The sequence below is a fragment of the Falco peregrinus genome, chromosome 7, assembly GCF_023634155.1.
Source record: "Falco peregrinus isolate bFalPer1 chromosome 7, bFalPer1.pri, whole genome shotgun sequence".
In the NCBI taxonomy this organism is placed as follows: Eukaryota; Metazoa; Chordata; class Aves; order Falconiformes; family Falconidae; genus Falco; species Falco peregrinus.
Genome location: NC_073727.1, coordinates 81,470,109 through 81,492,395, shown reverse-complemented (window position 1 = coordinate 81,492,395; position 22,287 = coordinate 81,470,109). Strand labels below are relative to the sequence as shown.

The following is a 22,287-nucleotide window of genomic DNA, read 5'->3' as shown; positions in this document are numbered from 1 at the left end:
GAATACAAACACTGCATCAGGAATATATTAGCAACAAGCATATACAGCTTGCATTAGCAACAAGACTGTGAAGTCAATTATATCAGTATTAAAACTGATTTTTTTTCATAGAAAAGGAACAGCATTTACAAAAAGCCCTGAGCAATAAGTTGGCCACGCTTTTAGCAATGTGTTGAACAACGTTACCTTTGGAGGTCCCTTCCAACTGAAATTATTCTAAGATTCACATTCATAAACTCCAAAAGAAACATTACCTTGCCAGGTCTAAAAAACACCTTGGTTAGCCCAAATTTGTAATCATTTTCATTCAGTCCCAAAGCTTTAAATAGTGCCTGAAACACAGAAAACAGTTAAGATTACATTCTGTCTTGTTAAAAAAAAAAAAAGTTCAGAAAGTCCCCACAGCACATTTTATGTCCAGGACGATATAGCATAAGAATTTATTTCTTACCTTGCAAAAGAGCCTAGGATCCAGTCGAGCCAGTTTTTCAGGCAAGTATTTCTTGTACATATTATATAGTTCATGAAATGAAGCTCGTGAAGGGAAACCACCTTGCATCAAATCCAGAACTGACACCATTCCTAAATTCATAGGAACACAAGGACAAAAGCTGGTATCAGTAAAATGCAAATGAAGCAGTGATTTTTATGAGACATTGTTCAGAGACTAAACCATAAAGTTCAGCTGGGTCTTGATCCAGCCTGTAACGTTTCTTGATCATGGGGTCATTCACAAAAAGTTAATACTAAACAGATGAGAAGACCCCACGCAATTCTGTCCCTATTTCAGAGACAAGGAACATCCAATTGTGCAGCGGATTTTTTTCCTAATACTTCTTCTAAGTGTTTTCTTCTTTTTAGCAGACTTGGCATTTTCCTTTTTAATGAAAAAAAAAAGCCAGTAATGCCTAACCAGGCTTTTATTTTTCTCATGTCAGTATTTGTGAGATGAGATGCAGATGCAACATCAGATTCATACACGGTGCCAGAACATTTTGTGTATACATTTTCAATACAAGGCATCAGATGCTAAGATGAAATTTGATGTCCCAAACAGTGTTACTACATTTTGGCTGCAACTAGAACATGAGTAAAGCACAGACACAAAGTCAGTAAAAGGTATGAATCACTTCAAGCAGCCCAGGCCATGCCAGTTTTTGCCTGCTGCTTTACATAACCCTATCAACAGATTTTTTTATGTTTTTAAGTTAGCCCTTAACTTGTGGTTACTGTCTTTAAACTTCATCTTTTCCATATTTGCTTTCAATGACAATTTTTTTTTGTTTACATTAAGTCTTTCTTTTTGAAAAAAAGATTTTATAGCATTACATCTTGCTCTTTTATCATTAAATGTTGTAACTTTGTTCTACTACATTAAGCTTCATTTACTGTTGTTAAAGTAAACACACGGAAAAGTGAGCTTGTAAGACTACTGTAAAACAGCAATTGTTGAAGCTTGGAAATTCATTTGCTATTTTTTTCCTCTCTGACACATCAAATGCTGTTAAACTGAAGAAATCTGCTGATAATGCTGTTAATGGCAGAAAAGGACCTGAGAGTGTTGGTTGATGGCTGGCTGAACATGAGCCATCAGTGTGCCCAGGTGGCCAGGAGGGCAACAGCATCCTGGCTTGTATCAGCAACAGTGTGGCCAGCAGGACCAGGGCAGTGACTGTCCCCCTGTACTGGGCACTGGTGGGGCCCCACCTCGAACCCTGGGTTCAGGTTTGGGCCCCTCACTACCAGACAGACATTGAGGTGCTGGAGCGTGTCCAGAGAAGGGCAACGGAGCTGGGGAAGGGTCTGGAGCACAAGGTCTATGGGGAGCAGCTGAGGGAACTGGGGGTGTTTAGTCTCGAGAAAAGGGGGCTCAGGGGGGACCTTATCGCTCTCTACAGCTCCCTGAGAGGAGGCTGTGGGCAGGTGGGGGTTGGTCTCTTCTCCCAGATAACAAGTGACAGGACAAGAGGAAACAGCCTCCAGTTGCACCAGGAGAAGTTTAGATTGGGTATTAGGAAAAATTTCTGCCCAGCAAGGGTGGTCAAGCATTGGGACAGGCTGCCGCCCAGGGAGGTGGTGGAATCACCATCCCTGGAGGTATTTAAAAAAACACGCACAGATGTGGTGCTTGGTGACATGGTTTAGTGATGGACTTGGTAGTCCTGGGTTAACGGTTGGACTGGATGGTCTCAAAGGCCTTCTCCAATCTAAATGGTGCTATGCTTCTAATCGCTGAAAACTGGTAAGCTTTTGTGACAGTAACAGGAGATGCTAAACACATGGGCTTGTCAAAACATCAACTGCAGAACATGGAAATATCTTTGACTTAAAAAGAGGAAAAAAATCAAGCACAAGCTACTGAAAGTACAAAAATACAGAAGAGGGAAAAAAATACTGAAGTACTTTGATGAACAAATGCCCTATGAAGAACGACAATACCAGCAGTGATTCCCAGACAAGCAGATCCCTCTGCTCTCCAGTGAGGCATAAGCAGAACTGCAAATATTTACTCTTTAAAAATAAAGCTGTAAAATTGGAAAGTGCCTAGTATTTCAAGAATAATGAAAATGCAGCATTGCAATCTGTAGTATACAAAGCAACAGGAAAGACTACACTGAAGTGTCCCTGTTCAAAGTCCTGCTGCAAATCAAATTAACAGCGGTATAAAGAAATCTAAAAAAGTAAACCAATATGATTCAATTCTTATTATAGTATCTATAAAATTAAATAAAACAGGTGCGTTTCAATTATTAGATATCTCAGCTAATACTGACTGCCTCTAAGTGCACACAGGCGTTTCTAACGCTTCAACTGCCACAGTAATCTAAAAGCATTCTATTGTTCTGACCTGAACTGCTGCCCCTTATTAACACTGTGGGCAATGCAAAGAGATGGGATTCAGCTCCAGGTCAGGAAATATAAATCTATGTGCCAATTTATGGCTATATATGCTCCTGGTCTCTGAACTTTCATAATCAATTGGAAAAACAGTTGATGGAAATTACACCAACTCTTCCTGCAAGGAAGAGACCTTACGGCTGTTCAGATGAATTATTTCTAGGGTTCTATGGACTAAAATGAGACCTAAGTTACTAAGAATCTAAATAATTGTTCACACGGCATAAATAAGGTACCTTCTAGAAAGCAACCATTCAAGTAAGGAAATATTGCTTGCATCACACATATTTCAAACTTAAATCAATCTATAATGCCCAAAGTGATAAACAAGAGAGAAAAATATCAGAGGTATACATTACCTGAACACTGGAGCTGAGAGAGGATCTGTCCTCCTTCAAAATGGTGATTTGTCATCTTTAAATTAGGCTTGATACAGCGAATAAAGCTAGACCCCTATTACCAAAACAAGAAGTTAGCAGAATCTACACATTTCTAAACCTCCTGAAGCAACAGTTAATAATTTAAGTATTATGGGGTAGGTAGGGTGGGGGAGGGGAAGATACAAAGTAACACTATTCTAAAAGAGAAATGCCAATGTTCTTTTTCTCTCATGCATCAGTTCTGCACTCTAGCCTTGATGTAACAGATCTCAGTGCTCAAGCTATTAATTGGATGGTCAATTTTTGAGTTTTCACTCAACTGTTCTTAACATTACTATGACCTAATTATGATTTAGCAATCTAGATTCTACTACCCTCATTATCTTCTACAGTCAAATCACCTAAATGCCTCAGTCCTCCAGAGTTCACATCAGTGAACATGCTACCAGCCTCCTGACATTGGAATCATCCCAGATGAACCTGACTTTCCTTTCTTCTCATTTTTACTTTTTACAGTTTCTTTCGGCTCACTGCTTCATTCTCCCTTCCTCCATGTTATTCCGGTCTGCTCCTCTCTCATCACCATGTGTACTATCTCTACAATTTTCACCACTGCTTTCTCTGATCATTTCACATTCATCAAGGATGACGTTTTTGCAAAACAGCATCCAATTATTCAGATTTTCCTACGACAGGTGGCTGCTAATGATAGCCTACCTTATAAACTAAAACAAACTGAGCCTGAGAAAACATAGTATTACTCCTTGTTTGCAGTGTTTTCTCTCTTTTTCTATCTCTCAGCTCAGAGTCAGAGAGCACTTGCCAAGTGAGCTCTATATTAACAACACATCCTCAGTTGTGGCTTAGCTAAACTCAGTACAGCAAGCCTGGCCACATACTTTTTCCTTGGACTGGATCTCTGTTCCTGAGTGTTCTGTGTGAAAGCGATCATCTTTCTTTCAGACCAGCCTCATGAGTACAGTAAAATCTTAATATTGGATATACCCCAGCAGCTGTCCCATTTGTTTTCCATGTTTTTCCCCCTTTTTCTTTTTTGGACAGAGAATAACCTCACATCTAGAACTGGTTAGAACATGTGGTCAGGAGAAACAAGAATGTGCTCTTACAAGTCCAAGTTCTAAAACATGGGTATGTTAAACCACACAGAGCATTCCACAAACTATCAAATTACATCAGCTACATTAGCAAATACCCATTAGGGGAATCATTCTTTGACCATCTGTGCGTTTACAGCCTATCACAAAAATGAAATGAAACATTTAATTTCTAACGGCATTACAGAATCTGAAAACAGTAACCAATAATAAATTATCATCTGCCTTACTTCTAAATAACATCTCTAGGTCTTCTGCAAATGAGTCATCAATGATAAACAGTGAATGGAAGGAAGTAAAAGTGACAAAAAATGAGATCACAGCCCAGACAAATTTCATATTGTTTACTCAAATTATGTAAATTTCATTCTACAACTTTTTTAAAGGTGGTGGTTTTGTAGTGCAATAATCATCACCTGCACAGCAAGACATCTCAAAAGTGCCATGTAACTGCAAACTCTAAAGCAATTACTTATCACAGTTATTGTAAGCCATATTGTTGAGATAATTGATTATGACTTACGTCAGAAAATTATGAACCTGCATCTGTATATATACTTACAGTACTGTGAAGCTTCTCAAGAAGCAAATTTAACTGAGTCTGTAAAAGAAAACAGGTATTTCAAGAGTCTTACCATGACAACTACAGAAATACACACACAGAATAGTGTACAGCATCACTGCATGCATGTTTGTTGTTAGTAAATCAGATGAATTGATAAATCAAACGTTCACAACTTTTAATAGACAAAAATCATGCAATTGTGCATGAATGGTCCTGAGGAAATTACTTGTGTTTAATTGCACAACCATACTGTATAGACTAGTTAGTTACTACAACATAGTTATAAAAAAAAAGTGCAAGCCTATTGGGAAAATACAGGAAATAATGGCTATGTGGTAAAATTATAAAGAAAACGAGACTGATCAGCAGTAATTAAAAAAAAAAATACACTGCAAATTTGCAAAAGCCCAAATTTAATTTAGAACAAGCATATATTTGTACATCAAATAATTAACACAGAACACACATATGCTCAGGGTTTTCTTGTTTTTTTAAAGCTAAGTCAGTGTTTAGGTGAATGAACCTACACGAACTATTTTTAATTCCAAACTTCCAAATTTTTAATTCTCTGTTGATGACAATTGACTATAATTTTAAAATCACATTTACTGAGGCTGCATTTAAACATACTGTGATGAGAAAAGACCACAGTCCTATGATTATCTTGGGCAAGTCTACAGGATCACCAGAGACTTAAGGCTATCAGGGAAAACAAGTCACCGTTGCTACTGAATGTAATTGGTAGGGACTTCAAAATATTTCAGAACCACATCAGGAAAACAGCTATACTTCTACTTTACAGATGCATCTGTTTTACCACATAGATTACTGCTGTGCCAGCCCTTCTAGCATACTAGCAAGCTTTAAGTATACAGACTGACGACAAAATTCTGTATGTCTAGCATATTCTTCCTTTTCTGTACTAGAACCAAAATTGAAAATTTCTGACTTCTGACTAATGTTTGTTTGTTTGTTTGTTTTTAACCAGATCTTTCAATTACCTAGAATCTAAGAAATGAGATTTGTACGGGTGATGTGCGTCACCTACAGCCACCAGTCATCCTTCCGGTGAATAAAACTGGTTTGTTTTTTTTTAACTTATCATGGACATGGTTAGAAAGAGAGAAGGAGTGCCACAAGAGGCATGACAAACACTAATAACCTCCTGCTCGGTTCTCACTTACACATACTCTTCATATCTCTACTTGAATATAATCATCACGTTTTTTTAAGTTAGGAATACTTAATTTTGGAAGGGACAGCGTAATTTCCATCAACAAAATACATTTCTGCTAGAGGGAAAATACCCCTTCCTTATACTCTGTGATTTGACAAGAAATAAGCCAGAGCCATTCTCAGGTAAATTTCGCTAATGAAATGACCATATGAATAGAACATAATGCTAAAACTACTGCTCTTTGAATTATGACAATTGAATCCATCATTACCACAGTAAGGTAAAATCATCCCAGAGATTCTGCATAGATCTGATGACCTAATTAATCATTATTTCCTCAACTGATTTACGTGAATTAGTTTTAATTAGTTATAAGGAAGGGAATTGTGAAAGATTTCATAAAGAGAAGTCCTGCGACATCATCTAATAAATTGATGTAATTACAAGAATTTGAGACTGACATACTGACACACTAAGAATTCTTACTCTTAAAGAGATGAATTTCTACTAAGATAACAGAACTTATTTTGATGTCATCTGAAGTGAAATTTTCAAGGCTATTAGTGTTCATCAGCAGCACATGTTGTGTCTGGGAAGGTAACACTAAATGAATTACTGGAAGTAACACATACATTCAAAATGCCATGAAACTCAAAAACATTGAAAGAATTATAGATTGATGGGCCAGATCCAAAGAGGATGTTAGTCATGTTCTAGGTGCAGAGGTGAACACCAAAGTCCAAAAGGCAATCCAAAAAGTTCCCTTTCAATTGCTGCTTAACTTAAAAAAATGCCTCCTTTTTTACTTCAGCCCTCCTTGAACAATGGTATCATTCACATGTCCGTATCTACTGGATGTGGGGTGCTAAATCCAAGAGGAATTGAAAACCCAGATGTAAGAATGTGGAAACTATCTCAAAGATCCCACAGACGCTTTCATTTTGAAAATGTAGCTATAAAAAACAATGGATCATTGCTTCACCTACAACAGACTCATGGTTGCAGGGTTTGCTCAGGAGATGGCTTATCTGTATGCATTTCCATTTTTCAGTCTGCCTTCTGATCATGCATTTTATATTAAACCAATTGCTACAGTTTAATTCTACAAATACTATACAATAAGGAAGAGGAGGAAATAAACATCACAGTAAAACTCAGAGCAGGCTGCCCAATTCCCAGTAAAACACCAAAGCCACTACCTTACAAGTCAGGCTCTGTCTCCTGCTTTTCCTGGCCCTGTGAAAATTTTGATTCTGGCTACATAACAAACCATCTCCAGAAGGGTGTAAGAGGAATTCCGTTTGTCAGACTGAACAATAACTTCACACTACAGGAAATACAGTAGATATAAACCACTGAATACTCTATAGACCTAAAGCAGAATACTGTTGCTACACAAAAAAGCAAGTGCTGCTACCATATCCTTCCCATTCTTCAGCCCCTGCATTTTTAGAGAACTGTTCTAAACACTAGCCACAAGACAGAATTACGCAAGAAGGAATTTATCTTGCAATCACAATTCAGCACTTAACCTTGACATGGAGCAGAAATGGTCTTCTGCTACTGGAAGTGCTCCACTCTACAAGAACGTTTTTGGATTGTTTAAAATACCTGCTTTTCCCAGGGACTGTGTAAGGAGTGTAGCCAGGAACATGATGTGGGGTTTTAGGTGCGCTAGGTAAGGCAGCGTACCAAAAATGTTGCAGCACTTGACTTGAAGGCATGCAAATCCTTCATTGGATCTGGCCCAGATGTGTAGAGAAGAGCTCTTGCTGAAATTGCAGCAGCTCTACCAACAATAAATCCATGAGATTGAAAAATTTACCTGCAGCCCACGGTTGTGTCTGCTTTTCATCTCTTAATTCCCCTACAGTTCTCTTTCTAGCCATCCTGAGCTGGAATAGTCCAGCTCAAATAAAACTGCTGAATGAGAAAAGGATGCAGAAAACATTTGGAGAAGACAAGGTTTGAAGGTCAGCTTTACAACAAGCAGAAGAAAGGAGAAAATGAGGAGAAGCATCAGATTCCGGTATTGAGAAAGGAAACATTCAGCACATTGAACATCTTTCTGTGAAAGCCATGACTCTATATTTTAGAAGAGGAAAGCCAGTGGTTAGGTTAGGTTTTGAATTTTGAGAATGTCAAACTGTAGCCAACTGATACATCTTCTAGAATGCACAATAAAGATAGGAGGGAGGAACACCTTTGTTACATTTAGAACCCCTTAAAGTCCACAGAATCCAAATTTAGATCTCAAGACTTTAAAACTTTTGAATAAAGTCTTCCATGTGGCTTTGCAAAATTCTGACTTAAAAATTACTCCATAATCTCTGTAAGGACTATTATGAAACATCTTTTTGACAGAAACACATAGCATGTAGCTTGAATATAGTGGTTTCTTATAATTCAACAGAAAAAAATGTCTATTTAACATTTTCTTTGTCTGAATCTCAGGTTACCACTAATTCTCCCAACCTTTAGGTTCTGCTTATTTCAGGTAACTTGAAAGTGGCTCATACTACAACAAGATATGATACTTTGCTATATTATGTTACCTTGAATTTGTTTCCCACACTGATGAAGCTAAGTTTCCCAGCTTTTTGTTTGGGATCCTTGTTGTTGTTACTGTTGGATTCAAACAGCTGTCGAACAAACTTGTCCTTGGATTCACATATAAGAGACTCAAGGGACATGTGCAAAGCATCGTTGTTTTTTTCCACAAATTGCATCTGAAAAGACAACCCAAGAAATAGCAGCACATTTATTTCACTACCCCACTTACTTAAGTCTTAAAGAAAACTAAAGAAAACAAAGTTACATACTTAATTCAAAAAACAGCAAGAACATGTGGGGTAAATATTCATACATTATTCCAAGCAATTTTTCAATTGGACACATGAAACACTAATGACAGAGAGAAAAGATACTCTCAGATTTGAAGGATGTTGTTGGAATCATGAAACCCAAGGTAAGGGTTAGCGCCTTTTAAAAGATAGCTGTGTTTTTGTCAATCATTTCTTTCCATTTCCAGTACTCAGCACATCATCACTTGTTTGTTCTGAGAAGCTTAATACTTTCATGGCTCGTAATGTCAGTTAAGATCTGTTGTGAAATAGGAATTAACATGCACACGAACTGGTGCATCTACAGAGTTTGGAAAATTAAATGAAAAAGTTATTTCAGTAGCACTATGACTATTCAAGGACAGTTGATTTAATAAAGATACTGTCCTGCTTTCTATAAACTTACCTCTCTGTTTTATTTAAATTTGCTCGCTAACTTCTAGAAGTTACGAACAATACATTACACTGGAATTCAGAGATCAAGACACCAGTATCCAATTTCACACTAAAAAAATTCTCAATGGCTGTTGGTGCAACTATAATAGTGAGTTTGATATTTATGAGGACAGTAGGCCAAGACTAATTGGAAGAAAATACAAATTTTCAAGATATCCCACAAAAGGATTTAACGGTGATGACAATCAAAGGACAAACACAGGCCTGCAAAATTCCCTTGGGCTATGAAAACAAAAGACTGGAATATGAATGCAGTCGGATGAGCATCCTCACCACAAACCAGATTGTGAGAAGTGCCACAAGTGGCAGTGAGAAAGAGAAACAAGTAACAGGTGAGGTACAAGGCAGCTATAGTCTAAAAATTCTAAGGCCCAAGTAAGTCCCTCCCTGAAGGAGCGAATAAATCAAGTGAAGCATATTAGGATAGCACCTGGACCAAAGGCACCTCATATTTGACCTAGCTCTGACAGCAGAGCTTATGTGCTCATATCTGGCTCCTCTGGTCCTGCAGACACTCTAAATTATTATTAACATACCACGATGAGGTACACAGTTAAATATAAGAGCACTTGGAACAAATGTGTTCCGCTTTTATTTGTTATTTTCATATTGACTCACTGAGTGACCTCAGAAAATCAGGTAGGCAACACACACTTCAATTTTCTTATTTGTAAAATGACCTACAGCGTGTGCTTACTTCAAAACAGCACAACAATCATTATCATTCTTGGAGTATTTTAAAGTAAGAACGAACAAGCCTTTGAAGTACACATTTTCAAATTACAAAAAAACATCTTTGGCAATAGCTTCCCTCTTACACACAGGAGTTACAGACCAGAAAAGCAAAGCATTATGGATCTTCTGTTTATCCTATACTCTTTTTTTTACTAAAAAATTAGGTTTTAGATATTGGCTTCAGGCATTTCAATGGTTTTGTATGTTGAACGTCAAAAAAGCAGAAGAATCTGGAATGTATTTTGACGGTACAAATTTCAGGTATTTTATATTCTTGCATGAGTGATTCTATTTCCAGTAGAAATAGAAAACAAGAAGTATAAACTGTGATTTTTATTATACCATAAACAGTGATTGCATACAAAGATAAGCATGCTTCCAAAAAGCTACCCTTTACAATACTTTTACAACACGTAGTGTATTCCTCTCCCCAAGACACAAACGTCTGTTGATGCAAGACCTGCAGTAGATCATGAATCAATATATTTAATATTGACACCGTTACCTATAGATTTATAACAGTGTCTTACACAAAATACATCACCAAAACAGTCTGTAATCTGAGAAGTTAAAAGAAACCGTCAATTCTGTCAAACACTCACAAAATCAGTTTTAAAGCTAAGACATATCAACTTTTGAATTTCTCTTTTGATGAAAGGAAATTTTGTTATTTAACCTATATGCACTGAAAAATACAAAAGTACTACAAAGCATAACATAAATAGTTTTGCGTAAGTAAAATTACCGTCTCATAGCACACTGCTCCTGCAAAGTGTCGGATAATAAAGCCTTCATCATCTCTGATATTTCTGTGAACAGCCAATTTAGATTTTCTAGGAATCTGGAATTAAAAAGTTGAATTACAAACAAGGATTACACTGGAGAGTGAGAAAAAGTTTACTCTTACATCACTACCATGATTCTGCCAGGAGCACTAAGTTTTGAAAATGACATTTCCTGCAGTACAATTGTGATGACCACTACCATTTCCATTCAAATTCGGATATTCCAAAAACTTATTTTCAATCTCATTTGCACTCTTAAGTACCTCACATTCAAAATAAATGTCACCAGGACTGCTAACACCAGCTAGCTGATTTTCTTTTTGCCTTTAATCAGTAATTTCTATACCATTCATTCCACAGCTGATAAATAGCCTTGTCATATAAGTAGGATTAGACAGTAGGATTAGACATTAAAATATGGTTTTAGAAGGTCTATTTTAAAAGGCAACTACCCAGTTGGTGGTACACATACTGGCAAAAATGTTTCACTGCACAGCAGTCCAGTTAAACAATATTAAGTGGAAATGTAATGAAAGGTAAATTAATGACAATGTTATTTGGCTCCCTTTGCTTGTGTTTTTTCAGCAAGGAAGTAATTTTTTTTTTTTTTTTGCATTTCAACAGAAGTCATGTACATAAATTGCAATAATTTGCATTAATCTTCCAGAGAGTGCTGTACGTTAAAGAATTAACAACAAGAAGATCTTCCTTGTGCATTCCCTATTTTCATCTCTGAAGTGCTAGCTAGACACTCCATGAGTCAAATATTCTCCAAAGCAAGCAGCGTTTGGAAGGAATAACAAAATAACTCATCTGATACGAAATAGTCTAAATTAAAATGTGGTTTTATTTCCTTTTCGTGCATTACATGTTAACAAACTTCAAAAGTAAGTGAAGAATATGGCTTTAGTTTCAGCAGGATATTAGAATTCCTAGAAGACTTAAGCCTTCAGTGAACTTTTCAACAAACCTAATAACCAAACTTGTCCTTAACAAAAGAATATGGATTGTGCAGACTGGTGTGGTATGTGATTTCTTAGGAAAGGTTTTCATTAAACTGAAGTGTTACTATCAACTGTTCCAAGAACTGTTTTATTAAAACAAGACAGACAGCAGAAATAAACCTACAGACAGCCTGAAATGGTCCTTGTGTTTTTGGTGCACAACTGAAGTAAAATGCTGATCACTTGGTTGGGGAAGACGATTTTCTTCATCCAAAATATCCAGTACACCTATTAATTTTGCTTCAATCAGATCTGTTAATAAAACAAAATATATGTACAAAAATTGAATACCTAAACTCTTATCAGAACTGAACATTACAAGTTTAAAATGCTACTGATCCGATTCTGTACAAATGTTATGTTAGGGAAAGCTGTTAACACAAAATTTAAAAAGTAATTGCAAATTAACTCTACATGTCCGAATTGTTGATTTAATCAATATCCTACACATACCAAGTTCTAACTGTAACACAATGAACACAGGGGAAAAAAGATCAGACAGAGTTTGTTTGATTTTCACTCTGGGTCTTATGTTGGATTTAGTCATCTAATTCCCAAAAGGTGCCTAAATGTTTCGGTGGTATGACCATCAGTCTTTACGGGATAACCGCTTATACTGTTGCGGGTTTTTTTAAGCTTCTGATCTGTGCTTCACCACATGTCAAAACTAAAAACATGAAAAGGTAAATACTTCAATTTACAACAGGATCCAGGGAGAAAAATGAAATGCATTTGTTTTAAGAAAGGCAGATCAGACTTGAGCGTACAGAGGTGGTTTCACAACATTTTACAAGCGTATTGCCTTGACCTTCCACATACATATACAAAAGCCCTTGTAAGCTGACACAGAAATGCATGCTCTTGAAACTATTAGACACAAGAATTATGCGGCTTTTAAAAGTTTTTTATATTATCTACACAACTGTTCTTATAAGAGGAATTTTTACTACCCACTTTCTTACTGTGGAAAGGCAGAAGAAATTACTATTGCTTGTACTACAGCCATGTCTATGAACTTACCATACCTTGTACAGTATGAGGCTACATCTAAAGCATAAAGACAGCCCCAATGCAAAGAATTTACGCTTATAAAATCTGAGTAAGCTATTTAGCTACAGAGATGACTACCATTCCATCAAAACATTCTAACATACTAATGACTGCTTCTAAGATTCTTCCACAGTGTTTAAAAATTGTCCACGTCAACATAATATCCTTCTCTTTTGTGACAGTTAATATTTCTGCATGTTCACTGCTGTCACAGGACTGGCTCAACACCTTAAAATTGTATTTTGACAGAAACCAACATTATTTTTCTCATTCACTTCAAAAGGCAGCAGAAAATCCCCCTTTCCTCTGACTATGCAATAATAGGAAAAAAAGGTTTAACTAAGCTAGAATTGATTAACTTATATAAGAATAACTCGTCCAATGAAGACATATATCAAATCTGTGGTGGGGTGTGATATGTTGGTTGGAATAGTAAACGGGGACTGCTACTAACAGTCTTAGGTAAGCTGCCCAAACCTTTCCTATGGCAGGAAAAGGCAACAACTTGGCAATCTCTACAACTCGACCCATTTTCCCACTATCAGACAGACAGAGACCTTTTCCATGAAACCCTTTTTGATTCTGATGTATGTTTCAAACAAAATTAAAAAAAAACCAAAAAAAACCAACCCATGCATTAGGGGGGAAGCAACCCTTTTTATATAAACATGGCAGTCCCTAAACTACAACATTTTTGGGAACAGACTCGGGCTCACATATGCATTTTAAACCACCATTAAAGAGAGAAGGTTTGTATTCATAGAAGTCACTTATTTCTTGTTTCTGTGCTTTTGCTCTCTCCTCCAAATACCTTCCTGCTGCTTTTTCACAAGGTAGCCAAAGGCTTGCTTGTAAAAAGTTGTCTTTAATTAAGTCAGTTAGTGACTGTACAGTCTTCTCTGACAAAGTGAACACTTCTTCAGCAGAGCGACAGAAACTCAGAAGAACCAGACGTTTTGCAACAGATGTTGAATTTTGATGTCACTCTGGATCCTCTGCTCAGTCAGGACTGACTAGTTACCACAAGTAAATTACTGTAACTGCAAAAGCAAGATGAACTTTGGTTCACAACACACCAGTCTGGAGAATACAAGCTGAATGCAGAGGGGGCGGGGGGGGGGGGGGAAACACAAACAAACCCCCCCCAAACCAAGCAACACCTTAATCCTCTGGTCTGTGGAAATCTTAAAGCAGCAGTAATATCTACGGCCTGCTGCCTATAGGTCATTTTGTTTCTTTGCTCGCTGGCTCAAAAAAGGTGGGGGAATGGGATGGGATTCTTTTTTAATTCATGGAATACTGATCCGCAGACAACTTCACACCTTTCTTCACTTTATTTACCCTATTTAGATGTTCTAATCAGTTTTCTAGGAAAGTGCACAAGAAATTCACAAGTCCCAGCTGCTGTTATCACACACTGTAGGACAATGTGGCTCTATTACCAACCAGAACTGGAATGTTACACAAAGCTAGAAGAATTCACAAGGTTGCAGTCATTAAACGCATAATTAGAGCATTACTAGTTTACTAGTAATTTACTAGCATTATTAGTACTAGGGATATTTTGTCTCTTCTGCTTGAAGCTTTCTTCCTCCAGGATACTAATAAATAGCTTGACATTGCAGGACGTACATACCTATACAATCCTGATTATCTACATAGCGCACTTCATTAACTCCCAGGCCTTCTTTTTGGTAAAGTTCTTGTTCCTAAAAAAAAACAAAAAACACAACCAAATACCACTCACTGTATTTTTTTTACCCACCAATATTATTTCTTTTTAAATAAGCATGGAGACATTTTTAAATACAGCATGAATCAACACACATTTTGGAATTTCCTTCCACGGCATAAAATATTCCAACTTCACCTTCTTAATGACAAGGCCATGCAATCAGATATTCACATTAGATATGGCCTATTGTCCAGTATCTGGATGCCTTATTTTAATGAATGGTAAAAAAGAAGAAAAAAAGATTGTTGGTGTTCAAAAAGCCATATTCTTTTCTGGCACAATGAGATGTCACACAGTAGGAAAAGTTTGTCAACTTAATTTTTTTTTAATTTAAGCATAATGTGCAATCTCATGGAAAGCAGTGCTACTGTAAGTATCTCTCTACTAAAAAAAATAAATCCTCAAATATAACATTAAATATAACATACCTCTTTCAGAATCCTTTCGTTAAAAAACTGTTGCAGCTTTTCATTACAGTAGTTAATACAGAATTGTTCAAAACTGTTGTGTTCAAAGTATTCTGAAAAACAGAAATCAAACTTCTATGATAAACCAGTGTTCCGAGAACTTTTATTAAACAGTAAATAAGAGAAGCTTCACAGTGCTAATATTTAACGATGTGTTCAGATGCATATCTGTTTCTTTCAGTAAAATAAAAGCTTTGACAGATTTTTCAAGTTGGACATAAGACAGATAAAAATATGCAAGCAGATTGTATTCCTAAGACAAATAAGAGACAGTTATGTCTGGCAGCAAACCAAAGCAAGATGCTACCATACAGTAAAACTGTACGAACACATACATCACCATGCATCCACACTGGAACAGGCTGGCACAGGATAACATAGCTCTGAAGACCTGAACACTAAAGGTTCCTTTTTTCGCTGTTCTTGGACCACCTTAGCAGGGTTAAGACCAGAAAACATGCCCTATTCTGAAGCTCAGTGAGCCAAACCAGACAAAAGCTTTATGGGAACCATCAACACCCATCACTTCCCAAGTGCAAGCAGGAGCCCAAAGTCCAACTCCAACAGAACTATTCATCCTCCAGGAAACAGTATCATAATTCAAAGACTTCCTTTGCCTGTCTGTCAGTATGCAGTGACCTTCTCAGGACTGAATGGGAAAAGAGCACGCACATGCGATAGCCTTCCTAATTTTACTGGGTGGCCACAGTAAGATGCAATTCTAAATTTTTAGACCTTCAGAAGGTGTGCCTATGTGAACATTACAGGAATCTGAAACCGTTACAAAGATGCTCAGTTTCACACTAACAAGTGTTAGTGTACCAGGTCATCAGGAGAAGCTCTAGACCTCCTTTACACTCTTGTATCTCAGGAAAGCAAGGCTTTATCTGCTTTCTTGTCATCTTCTTAAGCCCATGTAACCATCTCACCCACCACAACCAAAAAGAAAATCCTCCCACTCTCCGTTACAGAATTTATCACTGAATCTTTGGTGGCAATAATAGAAAACTAGATTTATTTTTTTTTTAAAGTATACTTACCAAAACCAGCTATATCTAGAACTCCAATGAAGAAAGAAGAAGTCTCAAATGGAAAACACTGGTTTACCCTGTTCACTACGTGGTCAAACAGATGACTATAAACTGTTTTAGCCAAGGCATCACGAGCATTGTTTGCTTGTTCCACTTTCAAGGGTACTCTAAAAACCAAAAGACACAGATATTATTTTTCAGAATTCCTTACTCTGAAATACTGAAATTCGATGCTAAACTTACAAAGAGCCGTTCCAATTATTGTAAATTAAGGTACAAAAGAAACCTGAGCTCTAGGCCCAGGTAAGAAACAATCTTGCCAGGTTAGACTAACCTGGAAAAACAAATAACGTTCCACTATCCTCAGCAGAAGTGAGATGCAGATGTTTTCACACTCTTTTATTAGGTAATTAGAAACTATATTGGCAACTGCCAGAGAGATATTTAAAATATATACATAACCACTCCAAAAAATATTTCAACTACTAATTTATGAGCAGTCCCATTACAATAGTAAGAATCATTTAGGCTGGAAAACGCCTTTGAGATCATCAAGTCCAACCCTTAACCCAGGGCTACCAAGTCCATCACTAAACCATGTCACCAAGCCCACATCTGTGCGTGTTTTTTTAAATACCTCCAGGGATGGTGATTCCACCACCTCCTTGGGCAGCCTGTCCCAATGCTTGACCACCCTTGCTGGGCAGAAATTTTTCCTAATATCCAATCTAAACTTCTCCTGGTGCAACTGGAGGCTGTTTCCTCTTGTCCTGTCACTTGTTATCTGGGAGAAGAGACCAACCCCCACCTGCCCACAGCCTCCTCTCAGGCAGCTGTAGAGAGCGATAAAGGTCCCCCCTGAGCCTCCTTTTCTCGAGACTAAACACCCCCAGTTCCCTCAGCTGCTCCCCATAGACCTTGTGCTCCAGACCCTTCCCCAGCTCCGTTGCCCTGCTCTGGACACACTCCAGCACCTCAGTGTCTGTCTGGCAGTGAGGGGCCCAAACCTGAACCCAGGGTTCGAGGTGGGGCCCCACCAGTGCCCAGTACAGGGGGACAGTCACTGCCCTGGTCCTGCTGGCCACACTGTTGCTGATACAAGCCAGGATGCTGTTGCCCTCCTGGCCACCTGAGCACACTGATGGCTCATGTTCAGGTGGCTGTTGACCAGCACCCCCAGGCCCTTTCCCACCAGGCAGCTTTCCAGCCGCTCTTCCCCAAGCCTGTAGTGCTGTGTGGGGTTGTGGTGACCCAGGTGCAGGACCCGGCTCTTCTCCTTGTTGAACCTCATGCAGCTGGCCTTGGACCATCAATCCATCCTACCCAGATCCCTCTGCAGAGCCTTCCTGCCCTCAAGCAAATTAACACTCTGCCCTGACTTGCTGTCATCTGCAAACTTACTGAGGGTGCACCTAATCCCCTCATCCAGATCATCGACAAAAATATTAAAACTGGGGGGAACACCACTTGTGACTGGCCACCATCTGGATGTAACTCCGTTCACCACCACTCTTTGGGCTTGGCCAGCCAGCCAGCTTTTAACCCAGCACAGAGTACACCCATCCAAGCCATGAGCAGCCAGTTTCTCCAGGAGATTGCTGTGGGAGACTCTCTTAAATGCTTTGCTAAGGTCCAGATAGATAACATCCACAGCCAAAATTAAAGCCTATAGTTCAGTTTTGCTCTGATGTCTTTGTCCTTATGCTTTCATACATGCTGTAACTAAGGCTGTAAGTTAATTGTTTACAGAAGTAAAAAAAACTTAGATAAGGGATTGTGTTCTCATTAAAGTTAGATGCAATCCCAAAATAATGATTCTTTTTAAACACTGGAAGAAGGGCCTTTTAAACGTTGATAATTTATTCTTTCCCTCTTATTTATAAGCCTTTATTCCGCATTGTGACTACTTTATTACAAGTTTATATCCCAGTTTAGCAGTTAAGTAAAAATAACAAAAAAAACCTATGAGTCACAACTTCAAAGCCTATTAAATGCATGACAAAACTGGGAATATCAGACAAATAAACTGCATCTTTAGCTACATATATAATAATATATATCTAGCTATTTCATAAATTCAGTAGAACAGTGACATGCTTATCATGGCTATATCTCAAAGCACATTTAACCACCTCATTTCCTGGATAAATACATTCTTCAACACCATTGTTGGTTTTTTTAATAGGTTTCGGATCAACAGATGAGAGTACCAAAATAAAGAACAGTTATACTGTACACAGCTGAGGAAGCACACCTGTAGAATTCTCCAGAATAAGACAATTCATACAAAAATAAAGCTTTAAGAAAGTGTTTTAAGAAAAAATGAGGGAGAACTACGAAAAATGAAATTTTGGCTTTACGGTATGTTTGCAATTTGCACTTAGATCCTAACCATGTTGCCAAAGAATTCAAAAGCAAAAGTCCCACCAGCCTGGAGAGAATCAGATCAGAGCAGAATCAGACTGTCAAGGATCAAAACTCCAAAGGATTTTTACATGTCAATAAAAAAAATATAAGGAGAAAAAAATTAAACTGAAATACTGATAACCTCTTGACCAATCAGTATCAAAATTTCATACATAGAAAGACAGCCTGTAATTTAGAACAATTACAGGTACACAAAAGCTTTGCATAACACTGTACCATGACATACAGATACTTCAGATATTAAAGTAAATAAAAAGAAGAGACTTTCAGGGAAAGCATCTTTGCTAATCAAACTGATAAAATTTGCAGAGAGGAACAGGGAGAAGTAATGTCAAGATTTCTATCACACCAAGCCCTTTTCATGAAGAATACAGGATGACAGCTGTATGCCAAAAGCTCTTATGCTTTTTCCAAATATCTCAATCAGTTGGCTTATAAAATAAATCACTTCTCCCCATATAATTCCCTGTATTACTGCTTTCCATATACCTTGCCTCTCACATCCTTGGACCACCAGTGCTACAGTAATAAATAACAATAATCAAGGGTTAGACTCTCCAGTAAAGGTGGTGGATAACCAATTATGAAACTTCTCAAGCACACAGCAAATCTCTGTTTAAAAAAATCCCTCTCATCTGAACTGTTTAGTAAACCCAATGTACAAAGTTCAAGATGTCCCCACTGCAGAACTGCCCTGTTACCCCCTCCAGATAGTCTTCTGTTCACCGGACTGCAAAGAACTGGCAGGTCAGGAAAGGAAAACTTAACACTACACAGCTGTGCTGGTTTGGGCAGGGATAGAGTTAATTTTCTTCATAGCAGCTAGTAGGGAGCTATGTTTTGGATTTGTGAAAAAAAACGGTGTTGATAACACACGGATGTTTTAGTTACTGCTGAGCAGTAACAGAAGGCACAGTCAAGGCCTTCTCTGCTTCTCACACCACCCCGTAAGTGAGTAGGCTGGGGGTGCACACTAAGCTGGGAGGGGACACAGCTGGGACAGCTGACCTCGACTGGCCAAAGGGATATTCCATGCCATAGGATGTCACGCTGAGTATATAAAGCTGGGGGAAAAGAAGGAAGGGGGGACGTTCGGAGCAATGGTGTTTTATCAGCCCAAGTAACCATTGCACATGATGGAGCCCGGCTTTCCTGGAGATGGCTGAACATCTGCCTGCCGATGGAGAGTAGCGAACAAATTCCTTGTTTTGCTTTACCCATTAAACTGTCTTTATTTCAGCCCATGAGTTTCCTCACTTTTACTCTTCCGATTCTCTCCCGCATCCCACTGGGGCAGGGGGGTGAGCAAGTGGCTGTGTGGAGCTTAGTTGCCGGCTGGGGTTAAACCATGACAACAGTTACCCATATTGCATCATTTCCTTCATTTCCCAGAATTCACAAGCACCAAACTAACTCATTATTATTTTTATTTCTGTATTTTTTTCAAGGATGATACTTCTGATGCAGAAACGTGAAACTGATGGAGATCACTTTCTATTGTGACCGGTAAGTCAGGGAACCAGAGACTCTGTTCATTAAGGACAGCTGCAGCTACATTACATTAGATAGTAATTAGCTTTAACACACAATCTTGTCTTCCACTAAGTATCTGCTGACTTATCTTAAGGTAATGAGTACTGACAGAAATCCTATGTTATAAATAGAAGGAAGATACCTTTACATTCCATTCTGATACGTTTAAGAGATCAGAATACTAATTCGCACATGTCAGCTGCAGGCCCATTACATAATACAATAGTCTAAAATTATTTATGCATTCAAGTTCTTTTTTTTTTTAAACAACATAGCAAACAGTCATACTTCTAGACCACATATTTATAAAATGGCCCTGTTCTTCAAAAATAACAAATTCTGCCATCATTACGTAGAATTCCAGAGGCTGTACAAAACCCTATTGTTAAATTTCAAAGCATGCAGCAGAAACACATGGAAAGAAAATGTAACCCTGAAATGCATTTTGCACAGCAAAAGTACAGAATAACAAAATAATGCTGAAATTGCACTGATCCAGTAGATACAAAAAAGCCCTATTACAGAACAAGTAACTTCTCATAGATTTGCTTTCCCTCAGGTCCTCCTTTCCTCTGGTCTGCATGCTGACAAAGGAATCTCCTTCCTCCTCCTGTTTCTTGTCTGAACAGGCAAAGAAATGTTTTCCTGCCTCCTTTTAACCATCTCCTCTCCTCCTCCATCCGCCAGCTACTTGTAAGGAACAGGGAAGAAAGGGAATAAGTTTTTCCAAATTCTAAACTATTCAGTAAGGCTAAAAAAAAAAATTAAAAAAACCCCAAAACCAAAATACACACAACAAAAAAAAAACCCAACCTTGTTTGGTCTTCATACTGATTTCTTCAGCAAGGTTTCCAGATATCTACAGAGTCTAAGACCTAGGGGAAAGTGCTCTCATGGGCTGGACTTATCCTGTAGACAATTCCATGCAGCCCCCAGACAGTTTCCAGAACAAATAAACCACAATTAACATATGTATAATTTGCCCATGGTTGACAATAATTAAGGGAGAGAGCAGGTGAAGAATACTCATCAGTTACTGTCATCCAATACAGTTTATTTGCTTCACAAATAAAATGGCCTGGATGAAATAATCTACCTAGTGAAAAAACTATGTAATTAAAGAATATAAGCGGTACCTCTGTAATTTGAGAAAAGATGGAAGTTCCAAAAACTGTAGGAAAATATTTTTTTTAAAATACCACGGTGTTTTTCCAACAGACATTTTAGTACCGCCACCAAAAAAAACCCACACACACATTTTGGTAGAATACATACTCCGAAAGAATCTGAAGCTGAAGCTGGACTGATGTAAGATATTTTTTTCACACTGTAAAATCATTTACTTTGTGATGACAGAGTCCTCTTTGAAAGTCTTCTTGGAAAGGCAAAAACTGATTAAGAAAGTAGTACAGTGCATTTACAGTCTAAGAGTTGTACCAGATTTTGAATACTAACACATTATTTCTCTCTGTAAACACACTTAACACGGATGGCAAAAACATCAGCCAACTAGGTGATCATTATGCTCTTTTTAGGAGACTAACAAGGACAGATAAATGTAGTGCAGGTGTCAAGTCTCCCTGGCAGTCCTCTGCACATTAGTGTTTCATAAAATTCACAGAGATAGCGCTTAGCATCACCCTCCTACTGTTCCTTGTTGGCTCCATTGCACCCAGCAGAACAAAGCCTTTGTTATACTCTAAGCACAGTGATTTCAGCTGAGCTATTTATTCCCTGTGACCTATTAGGACTCACATGATCTACTTGCACACAAAGGGACACTAAGAAAGAGAAATGAGTAGCTCTTTGGGTTGCTGGAACAAAATAAAACGCTGTACTTGTCAAAACTCTGATATTAATATCAATCAAACAGTTTCGAAACTATGCTACCACAGAAAAACCTGGTTGCTATTTAGTAAGTATCTAAAGCAGTCCAGTCCATTTTCCTTCTACACCCAGTAAGTCACACAAGAAGATACTGGTGTATTTATTAATGTGTGTTTGGTTTTAGCTGCACAAGTTTAGAGAAGGCTAGAAAAGGAGGCTTAATGCATTAATTCCTTGAGATGGTGGAAGGAGTCCTCCG

The 22,287-nt window shown here is 37.9% G+C and overlaps 1 protein-coding gene across 4 annotated transcripts in view; it reads right to left on the bottom strand.

The window, feature by feature from the left end:
* Positions 1-22,287, bottom strand: part of MYO6 (myosin VI) — a 118,502-nt gene that overhangs the window by 27,961 nt on the left and 68,254 nt on the right. For all 4 annotated transcript variants that reach the window (XM_055810319.1, XM_055810320.1, XM_055810322.1 and 1 more), the window contains exons 13-22: positions 16,251-16,408; positions 15,172-15,263; positions 14,645-14,717; positions 12,083-12,210; positions 10,915-11,010; positions 8,691-8,864; positions 4,956-4,994; positions 3,258-3,351; positions 452-582; positions 255-332 (exon numbers count right to left, since the gene is read on the bottom strand). In XM_055810319.1, coding sequence (XP_055666294.1) covers positions 255-332; positions 452-582; positions 3,258-3,351; positions 4,956-4,994; positions 8,691-8,864; positions 10,915-11,010; positions 12,083-12,210; positions 14,645-14,717; positions 15,172-15,263; positions 16,251-16,408 — 1,063 coding nt within the window. The remainder of the gene's footprint in view (positions 1-254; positions 333-451; positions 583-3,257; positions 3,352-4,955; positions 4,995-8,690; positions 8,865-10,914; positions 11,011-12,082; positions 12,211-14,644; positions 14,718-15,171; positions 15,264-16,250; positions 16,409-22,287) is intronic.